The 11950-nt window shown below is 34.6% G+C and overlaps 2 protein-coding genes across 2 annotated transcripts; both read left to right on the top strand.

Annotated features, from left to right (window-relative positions):
- Window positions 1-948: 948 nt before the first annotated feature.
- LOC145127359 (uncharacterized) lies at window positions 949-4076 on the top strand. Its single transcript, XM_079062572.1, has 4 exons — window positions 949-1402; window positions 1466-2113; window positions 3394-3606; window positions 3706-4076. Exons 1-4 carry the CDS (start codon window positions 949-951, stop codon window positions 4074-4076), a joined length of 1686 nt encoding a protein of 561 aa, XP_078918698.1.
- A 231-nt stretch (window positions 4077-4307) lies between these two features.
- LOC145127358 (ATP-dependent DNA helicase PIF1-like) lies at window positions 4308-6035 on the top strand. The gene has a single exon (XM_079062571.1). The coding sequence runs from the start codon at window positions 4308-4310 to the stop codon at window positions 6033-6035; it is 1728 nt and encodes a 575-aa protein (XP_078918697.1).
- Window positions 6036-11950: the final 5915 nt, after the last annotated feature.

Below are 11950 nucleotides of genomic sequence, written 5' to 3'. Positions count from 1 at the left end.
TACTTTAGGAGTGTTAGATAAGGTAAGAAGGCCCATATGGGTTTTGAGAAGAAGGCACATGGAAAGGCAATTTGACTTAGACCCACGTATGTTTTGGGTAGGAGTTGACTCCCGAAACGACATACATAATTACACATGGCATTGATTACCCCCCCCCCCCCCCCCCCCCCCAAACTCATTTGATAGATGAGTGTTGTAAATCAACATAACAAATGTTGGAACTTTTGAAGAATGAAAAAATAATATTACAACAGCTATAACGGAAAAATTATATGCTAATGATCAGTAAACAATTTCTTGTGGCTAATCCGATTTCCCATGTAATCTTGTTTGAGAATGTGTTTTTGTGACCAGATTATAGATAATATATTATTTTTTGTTTTATAGATTTATTCATTTAATTGTTCGTACATTCATTATAGGAATAGATATCCAAAACAGTGTTGGTTTTCATTTTCTATATAAACTGCGTTCTTTTCGTAATAATGAATAATTGCTGGGAAAATATCTAAAAAGTTTTGTAGTGACAAAAAGGACATGGCTCGAATTATTATATATATATTAAATTTGTCTTAAAAGATGAATAGTAAACTCCTGTGTTTTTGGCAAAATTAACCCTTTGACTCTTGCCAACGAAATTTTTTGTTCGTAGGTAATTGTGTTGGGGTTTTTTTGTACATTTTATTATGATCATTTTTTGTTCGTAGGTAATTGTGTTGGAGTTTTTTTGTACATTTTACACGTGTTTGTCATCCTGCATGCTGCTTACTGTTTTCCATGTATATCCATTCTGCCTCGCTATCTCCGGTAGTTGTTCCCGATTATTGCCTTCCGTCTCTGCTTCTCATTTCAGGTAAGAGCTGCTTCTGTTTATTTACTTTTGATTCGTTTGTTCTTCTTCTTTATGTTATTGTATTTGGGGGTTTTTCTTCTTTTATTTGTGTTGATATGGGTTCTCGCAAGAATCATCGTTGCGGTGATGTTGCTTCCTCTTCCAGTTCGCCTTCTCTTACTGACGGTAGAAACGTTCGTCGTCGGTTGTATCGACGGACGGATGGTTTACGTGCTCGCCCTGAATATGTAGACTGTGGCGACTGTGATGCAGTGTGCGGTTTTTGTCGTGCTTTTTTCTGGCTTGGAGAAAGATATTTGAAAATGTCTACTCCTCAGCATCCAAGATATCATCGTTGTTGTAGAAGTGGTTCGGTTGTTCTTCCCTATCCTTCTAGAATGTCGGATGAGTTTATGGCCCTTTTTGCTAACGACCATTTTTTACGGGAGATTAGAGCTTATAATAGTATGTTCTCTATGACATCTTTTGGAGTGGATGTTGATGATGATGTCAGTGATGGTCGAGGGCCTTTTGTGTTTAAGATTTCAGGACAAATTAGTCATAAAATTGGTTCCCTGTGTCCAGACCCTCAGAAAGGACCATAGTTTCTTCAGCTTTACTTATTTGACACAGAAAATGAAGTTGATAACAGGTTGAAGGTTTTTGATGGTCCAAGGAAACCAAATCTGGATGCAAGTATAGTGTTGTTTCTGGTTTTGTTTTTTTCTCAGAACAATGAATATGTACGTACATTCAAGACTGCAAAAGATATTGCAGAGCTGCAAAATATAAGTTCTTTTTCCGTTCGTTTGTTCAGCAATGTTCCGGATCGCACATATGATCTCCCTTCATCAGGATCCTTAGGTTGCATTGTTAGTGGTGATGACAATAATTGCAGTGCCTATGATATTGTAGTCCATTCTAATTCTGGCCGGCCACAACGTATTAGCAAGCTTCATCCCTGTTACATCCCCGTGCAATATCCAATTTTGTTTCCATATGGTGAAGATGGTTGGTCTCCACAGTTGAAATTGAGAAATGAACTTGGTGTCAATGCTCGGAACCTCACAGTTAACATGTACTATGCATATCAGATCCATGCTCGGCAGGGAATATGGTCTCCAATTTTAAGTGCCTCCCGCCTCTTTCAACAGTATCTCGTGGATGCATACACTTGTATTGAGGGTGCACGGTTGGACTACATTTCTAAACATCAGGACAGTCTTCGTTCTGAGTATGTTAGTGGGCTATACGATGCGCTTTCAAAGGGGGACAGGGAGGGTCGGTTTGTAGGCAAATGAGTATTTTTGCCAACCTCTTTTACAGGAGGTCCCCGGTACATGTATAGTCACTATCAGGACGCACTGGCCATATGTAGAGTTTATGGTAACCCACAGTATTTCATAACTTTCACATTGAATGTATAATGGCCAGAGATAAGACGATACATGGATAGATATCACTAGAAGGATCCAAATAGCAGGGCAGATATCATTGCAAGGGCTTTTAAACTGAAGGTTCATGCTTTTGTGGACTTCTTGAAACGAGACAGGACTTTCGGTGATGTTGATGCATGTAAGTTATTTTGTTTGCCTATGACTTGAAATCTATTATTAGTTGAGATTATTTTTGGTTGAAATATCTTATCAGCTGTTCAATTTTCATGATTATTTTGCTTATTTCTTATTCTTTATTGTGACACCTAAATGAGACAAATATAATTGTATGCCACTGTTGTGTGATTGGAAATTGTTAAGTTGAAACTTTGTTAGCTATAGAAAGATTATGCAGGGGCGTTTTAGTCAAAAATTGTTAAGATAAATTTTTTTTGGAGTATAAAAGTAGCATCTAGAGGCAATTTGGTACAAAGTTCTTCAAATATATATATATATTTTTTAAGAATAGTATGCAGGGGCATCTTCGTCCAAAAATCTTACAATCTATATTTTTAACTATATACACGCTATGCAGGGCGAGTTTGGTAAAAATTTGTTTCCATAAAAATTTTTTATCTATAAAATTAGTATCTACGGGGATTTTAATGAATAATTTTTTGTAGGCAGTCCCGTAAGTATAAAAACAACGTGCAGCATATAAAACATACATGTTACAAATAATTGGAATGAAGATACAGGAGTCTATCGTCTTTCATCTACAGCTACCTGTTTTCTTGCATTATCATCTGTTTTCGTTTCAATGGTTTACCGTTTTTATATGTTTTTTTCTTTTCAGTATTTAAATGGTTTGTATACATATGTCATGTAAGAATGTGATAATTGTATCCTTGCATTTGTATTCAATTAGATTCCCTTATCCTCATTTCTTTTTTAATTCAATGGTTTACAAATACTGACTCTTTTTTCTAAAAGTGGATAAGTAGTTTGTATTTTCATATCATCTCAGATTCTTACAATTCTGTTTTTCAATCCATATTAAATTACATTGTTTTATTCTTATCTTCGATCTTTCTGTATTTCATACACCCTAAATTTGATGTGCATATCACTACCAAAAAACAAAGTGCATTTTTTTTAATTTAACAAGTATAATTATGTTGACAGATTTGTATACAATTGAGTTTCAAAAGAGAGGTCTTCCACATTGTCATACGTTATTATGGGTAAATAGTTCATCTAAAATACGCCATGCTGAAGATGTAGATACATATATAACTGCTGAATTGCCAGATCCGGTTGCGGAACCTGCATTGTATAGAACAGTTACTGCATGCATGGTTCATAGTCCATGTGGTCCACTAAATGAAAGAGCTCCATGTATGAAGGATGGCAAATGCAAGAAACATTTTCCAAAGCCGTTTCTCGATTCTACATTCTTTGATACTGATGGTTATGTGCGTTACAAATGATCTTCAGCAGCAAAACACATAACACCACGTGGGGTTCCAATAGATAATGGGTATATCGTACCCTATAACAAAAGGTTATGTTCTCGGTTTGATGCACATATTAACGTTGAGTACTGTGGATGGAACATGATGATAAAGTATCTCTTCAAGTACATTTCCAAAGGAGCAGATCGTGTTAGATATGCACTAGAAAAAACTGAAACACAAGATAGAGGTGGCCCAAGTGTTGTGACAAATAATAAAGTGGATGGAAAAGAAAAGGAATCCTGTTTTGTAAATGAAATTCAGAATTTCATAAATGGAAGATACATCTGTCCACATGAGGCGGCATGGCGTATTCTTGATTTTCACATACATCACCGACACCCACCTGTTTAGATTTTGTCCGTTCATACAGAAAACACGCAGCATATTGTGTTTAACGAAGAGAGCACAATACAAGAAGTTTTGTCCAACCCAAATGCTTCTAGAACAACCCTTCTTGCATGGTTTGAGAGCAATGCAATAGATTCTTCTGGTCATGATGTCACATATGTTGACTATCCAAAGTATTAAAAATGGGATGGTCCTTCTAAATCGTGGGAACATAGGGCTGATGACACATCAAAAATGGTTGGTCGGGTTGTCTTTGTTCATCCATCGTCTGGTGAACTGTTTTATATGAGAATGTTACTTTCTCATCAGAAGGGTTGCAAATCATTTGAAGATCTACGTACCGTTTCCAACATTGTCCATCCAACCTACAGAAGTGCGTGCAATGCATTAGGAATAATTGGAGATGACACCGAGTGGATGAACGCATTCGTTGAAGCTTCGGTCTGGGCGACTTCAGAACAACTGCGATCCCTTTTCTGTCACCTGCTGCTTTTTTGTGAGGTAAGTAATCCACGCCTCTTATGGGAAGTGGCACATGAAAAGATGTGCGATGATTATCTGTACACAATGAAAACCAGAATATTGGATAGGTCTTTGTCTTTCAAGGATGATCTCATAACACAGCAGTTGCTTCACAGTTTAGAGGATACACTTCGTTCTTCCGTCCCTTCAAGATCGTTACATGATTTTGATTTACCGATGCCATCATCTGATATCCTTCATGTGATTGATAATCGACTCTTACTTGAAGAAATGGCTTACAATAGAGAAGAACTACATAAAGTACTTAATCAATTTCTGCCACGATTAAATGCACAGCAGATGTCAATCTATCAAACAGTTATTGGGTGCATTGAAGATAAGAAACATATATTGATGTTTGTCTATGGTCATGGTGGCACAGGCAAAACTTTTCTATGGACTACGATTCTTTCTTATCTTAGATCAATTGGGAAAGTGGTTCTAGCTGTTGCTGCATCTGGAATAGCATCATTACTACTTCCATCTGGAACAACTGCACATTCAAGATTTAAGATTGCAATAGACCTGACAAACAAAAAATCATGTGATATAAAAAAGAGAACAATGTTAGGTGATCTCATGTGTCATACATCACTTATTGTATGGGATAAAGCACCAATGAGTGACAGAAGATGTTTTGAATTTCTCGACAGGTCACTACGAGATGTTTTAGATTGTAAGCAAAAACCATTTGGTGGTATTTCTGTCCTCCTTGGTGGTGACTTTCGACAAACACTTCCGGTTATCCCTAAAAGCACACGTTCTGAGATAACGGCCCTTACACTACCAAAATCATATCTATGGCCTCTTTTTGAAGTTAGAATGCTTACGGAAAATATGCGTTTACTTTCGAATACAGATGTCGAGGCACACACAATATCAACAACAGATTTTGCCACTTGGCTTCTCAACATTGGAGATGGTTTGCTTGGATGTCCAGATACAGATGATCCAGACAACACATCTTGGGTTCAAATTCCAGATTCGCTGTTGATCCCGCCTGGACCAAATGCATTACAACATCTTATACAGTTTGTGTATGGAGATTGTATACTCACTAACCCAACTGCCAAAGACCTTTCAGAAAGGGCGATTGTCTGTCCAACAAATGAAGTGGCAGATAAGATAAACAGCATGATCCTGAAAACTATCACAACTTCCGGTTTAGTATATAACAGTACAGATTCAATGCAGCCAAATGGAAAACACACGTCTGATCTAGAAGGCCTATATCCCACAGAGTACCTGAATGAATTAATATTTCCAGGAATCCCACCTCATGCACTTCACTTGAAACAAGGAACACCGATTATGTTATTGAGAAACATAAATCAAAAGGAGGGATTATGTAATGGTACTCGGTTGATTGTTTCACAACTTTTCCCAACCATAATTGAGGCTTCTATAATGACTGGAACTTATATCGGGACATGTGTATAGATTCCTCGCATAAAATTCATACACACACCATCCGATTTGCCATTCAGTTTTTCACGAAAACAGTTTCCAGTCAAAATCTGTTATGCAATAACAATCAATAAAAGCCAGGGACAGTCTTTAAAAATAATTGGAGTTTATCTATCTCAACCAATTTTTGCACATGGGCAATTATATGTAGCTTTCTCCAGAGCAACATCACCTGCATCTATAAAAATTATTATAGAAAGAAATGAACATCTGATACCCACAGAGACAAAAAACATTGTGTACAAAGATCTGCTACGCAATGTAATCCACAAACAGGTACATAACACCCATAACAACCTAAAATATAACTTTCATATCACTATTAGTTACATAGCTGTAACTATTTTCCAAACAAGCGTCAATGCATACTGTATGTAATACCTAACATTTTTACCTCCATTTATCCCTATTTTCCTAACAGTGAAGACACAGTAGTCATGTGTAGTATATCCGATCTGAAGTGCGAAGGTGTTGGAGCTCCTTTACAAGTAAGAATCATCCGCAAATGGAAGAATGATATCCGTCGATACGAGACATGGTACTTAGCTGTTGACAGATTTGTAAGTGTACAAAACATATACACAAAACATAAATATAAAAAAAACAGTTATTATGCCTATACTTTAATACTTAATTAATTCTATAGGGAGATGCAATACAAATTCTTGGACAACGTACCGGTCAAGCTTATATTGAATCAGTATTCAAATTATTCGATTGCTACACGATCTCTGAATACAGCTGTCCAGAACTTGATAGGCACCAGAAGGTATTAGAGAATGATTTCTACATTGAAGTTGGTCTTATTTCAGTCATCAAACAACTTCCAGATACAATGACAATACCAAAACACTGGTTCCGGTTTGTGACAAAATCGCATCTCATGGAACTTGGAGAAAAACCACCTTACTATCCAGGTATACAGATCCCTATTTCATTCTATATCATACATATTACTCAAATAATAACATTAATTACTTTTTTAGATTTTATTGGTGTTCTATCAAAAATCAAAGACTGCAGAAAACAAGATGATGAGCCATATGTTTTCCTCCTTCTAACAGACAGCAGGTAACTGCAATATCATGGAACATATATTAAGTATACATTACACTTCCATCAGGTAGTAACATCATAGATTAAACATGTAGTGGCAATGAACTTCCAATAAACCTATGGAATGAATGCATCACACTCCCAACAAAATCCAACCGCGATCTACTCATCCCGCTGCCTGCGATTATAGTTGTTGCTGTTACAAACCTAAAAGCTTCCACTTATGTAGGTATGGCACTTCCAATCTGAAAGTTACAAAAAAAATTACTACCATGCCATAATAATTCTTATTAATGAATATAATCCTGTTTTTAATCCTAGGAACATTGCGCCATGGATCATCACCTGCCACCCATGTATACATAAATCCAGAAATACCAGAAACAACAGCACTTCTTGATATGTATGACGTATTTCTCATCTATAACCATCAGATTTCTTGAATAAAACTATTGTTAACCAAACGACTATCTGATTTCAGTTTCCGTGGACCACAAAGACCAATTTCTATTCCATCTGGAATACCAATTACATTGCAGGATATCAAAACAAGAAAACGATCGGACTTACTGGTTATGTTACATGACATCTTCCTATCTAATTTCATTGAATAATACTGACAAAAAAAATTCCCTAACATCACAACCATCTGGTTGTAGAATAAAACCTTTTTGATCAAAGCATCAATCATGTATATTCAGTTTCAAGACAATTGGTATCAGGTTCTATGTCCAACTTGTACAGATCCCATTCACAAACAGGGCCCACAATGGTACTGCAGTGCACAATCTGTCATTGAAAACCCAACATTTTCGTAAGTACACTTCAATCTACATTAAAACCGTTTATGTTGTATACTATAAGGTAACAAACTTATTTTAAAAACAGACACAGATTCAACCTAACACTAAGTGACACAACGGACACAATATCAGCAATCATATCCGACACCTCATGTCAGAAACTACTCAACTCTACCCTTCAAAATATTATAGCAAACAACAATACCATCGACAAGAAAACACTTCCACCCTTTATTACTCAGCAGAAAGGGCAAACAAAGAACATGTCAGTTCAAATCCTAAAGGCATCCGCTCGGGACAATTTACATTTCATAATTGTGGACATTGAAAGCTTGAATTCTATATCACAAACAAATGTTCCAACAACTCCAGCACAGGTCCCCACAACAAGGCCAACAATGCAACAAAACACACCTGAATCTACAATGTCTGTCACCCGCAGCACACGTGCTCTGTTATACAGCACCACTGGTATACACATAAACCAAATTATTACCTATTATACCTTTATGTTTTCTAACACATCCTCTCTGTTGGATACAGATGAGCCAACACCATCAACGGACACAAAGCGAAGCCGCAAAAAATAGATGGAATCATCCCTAATTTTGTTTGTCATCAATGTGTCCCGTCTGTTTGTAGTTAGTATCAGATGTTCCATAAACACTTTCACTGCTTTTGTATGTAAACAACATAACATTTTGTACCAAAATGTTAACTATGCAACTTTGGATGCTATAAGCTTTATGAAATGTACCACTTATGTATGCCTTGAATAGATAGAAATCAGTCTACTAGAACCATACTTGTGGACCCAGCTAAAATACCCATTCCCTATGATGTATCGCCAATATGTATATAAATAATTTGGAATGCTATTTTACTAGAATACCACTTTTACTACTTTTGGTAGCTTTTTTTTTGTTCTTTATATTCTTACCACACAACACATCCACACCCTCAGAAAGACAACACGTTTTTTTTCTCGATTTCATTAAATTAGAATCAAACTTGGTTTGTTACAATTGACAACATATAAACCTGCAATACCCTAAAACCCAAAACTACTTGAACTCATAACCAAAACATGCTACTATTGACAAAAAGTATATAATATTAATGATACATAGATGGGGACCCAACTTACACACTTATAGTTAGATGGTCTCAATGTTCGAAGCTAACAACACAGTCCAAACTCCATTCAACCCATTTTCCAACATTACTCTAAACGAAACTACAACAATAAACGTACAACATAATCAACATTATCCTTAAACGCCAAAACAAAACACATTTCACACAAATATCCTTAATCTACAAAGACTACATGTATTGGTAAACGAAACTACAACAATAAACGTACAACAGAATCAACATTATCCTTAAACACCAAAACAAAACACATTTCACACAAATATCCTTAATCTACAAAGACTACATGTAAACTACTAATTATCACTTCCATTCCTTAAAACATAAAAGCATTACATTACATATGAGCATGACAAATACGGTTCCCAACCCATTACCAATACACAAGAAACCAAAAACCAAAGAAACACCATTTCCAAAACAGACAACATACGACCATACCCATTTACAACCCCAAAAGACCATTCACATTCTAAAACAAAACACCATAACAACTACCTCCATAAAACTATTACCTTAATCCACATAAGTTCCATCATCCTCTGGTAGTTTCTTCAGCTCCTTCCTCAGTTCCTCCATTCTCATCTCTGCTTCCCTCTTCAGTTTATAAATGGTTTGGATAGCTTTCGATGCTTCATATGTGCTATCAATGAGTAGCTTCTCCATCCGCAGATAGTTAAGATACCTAGGTCCCCGGTTCATATCCGCCTGTATTTCAGCTTTTGTTTGTTCGTTCAGAAAGAAATCGTTTTCAACATTTGCCAATGCAGTTACCTCCTCTTCCGCTTGCTTGATTAGAACCTTGATGATCTTTTCCATTTCCTGCGGCTTCATGTTTCTTCCTGCTCGATTTGTAGCACTGACGTTCGAAAGCAATGTGTACAAAAAAGGAGATATCTGGAATAAAGGGTAATCCCTTTACGGATCTTATAGAAGCCAGATTGCCATCCATGACGATTACCTTCCTGCACTTAATGCTACCGCTGACGTAGATGACGTTTCACTTGCCACCTTCAACATGTTTACCTACCCAAATCGGCTGCAATTACCGCACCCTAATCATTCCACTTGACCCCATTATCTTTTACGTTGCAAAAATAAAATATCCATTAAAACATATACCGAAAAATACAGATATAAAACTACGATCAAAACCGAACCCCGCGGAGCGGGGTACCACAGCTAGTTAAATTAAAAGGGGCATGCATAAGTGAATAATAATTTTTATTTGCATAAATATTTTTATATTTTTATTTTGAAATTATAGAATTATAGGAATAAGCTAAAAACAAAAAACTTGCACAATGCGGTATTATGAAAAAAGGAAATAACTTATTTTATATTTGTTTGGATTATAATTATATGGTGCTAGTAAACTATACATCGCGACGGATGCGGTAAAGCTTCTTTATAGAGTACAACGAATCATACATAACAACGTTATATCCCTTAAATCTATGGATTTAGTTTTTAAAAAATTGTTTTACCATACAAAAAGGATTATTGGCGCAGATTGTTGCAAGTTTATCAGCTCACTCGTTGTACGATGTTAACTAAGATATAATATTTTGATTAGTTGATGAGTTGAATTTCAACAGAAAAAAATTGTAAAATTGTGGGGGTACACACAATATTCCACTCATAAGGAATACACAAATCAATTTGGAGGGGTATTTATAGAATTACCCTAATAATCTTATTAGTAATGCTGAGATGAACCTGTATACTAAAAAACCATTAAAAAAATGCATTTTATGGAAAATAGTTGTATACTAAACACAAATTTGTGTCATATAAATACAATTTTGATTATTGTTATTCATTTTAAATGGGACGTTGATATATTATTCAAAATAGTTGTGAGACCCGTATAGTATATGAGTCTATAAAAAAAAGTAAAATATAAGTATATAAACATTTAGAAGTGTGAATTTATAAAAAAAAAATTAGAAAAATATTAAATTATTGAGATTAAAATGCTTATTTCTCTTACAAATTTAAACATATAACTTAAATAAGTAAACAAACGAAACAATTGGGTTTTAATTTAGGCATTTTTGAAATTAGAAGAAAATTATATTAGTTAAACTCATATATATTTATTATAGTTATTATATTTAAATACAATGTGGAGTTATTAATATGGAAAAAACAATAGACTAACATGTGTAAAAAATTAATTTAAAAAAAAAACAATAAAATATCAGGGATAAATCTACAGAAAAATCCCAAACTTTTGGTAAAGTTTCAGTAAAGTTTTAAAAGTTTTTTTTTATTGGTAAAAAGTCCCGATTATTTAACATTTTGCTCAAATTAACGAAAAAGTACTTTTTTATATTTGAACAACAAACGATAGATTATGTGATTTTTTCAATATAATGAGCCTTTTCCGTTAAAAAAAACTTTTAAAATTTTATTGAAACTTTTCCCAAAAGTTTGAGACTTTTCTATAGACTTCCCAAATGTCAGGTAGCAAAATGAATAAGATTATGCCATATTGACAAAAACAATTATTTATAGAGCATATATATTCGCTATGTTTGAGATGTCCATTTAATCGAGAACAATTAAGTTTACAAAATTTTATATTAAATTCTCATATTTTTGTATGTGACTTTTTAATGTGTATATATATATATATATATATATATATATATATATATATATATATATATATATATATATATATATATATATATATATATATATATATATATATATATATATATATAGGATCAAATACGACTCAAAAAATGGTAGGAACCGCGAGGATAATTTTTGGCCTTAAGATTGAAAAAGAAAATGGACAAGATTTGATTTTATTTATCGTCAAAATCTCGCGAGATGATATAGCATTTTGGTAATTAATTGCAA

This window comes from Lactuca virosa, chromosome 7 (genome assembly GCF_052849685.1).
Source record: "Lactuca virosa cultivar CGN04683 chromosome 7, Lactuca_virosa_CGN04683_v6, whole genome shotgun sequence".
NCBI classification, from domain to species: domain Eukaryota; kingdom Viridiplantae; phylum Streptophyta; class Magnoliopsida; order Asterales; family Asteraceae; genus Lactuca; species Lactuca virosa.
Note: the sequence above shows the minus strand (reverse complement) of the source record. Positions and strands in the feature narration are given on the sequence as shown.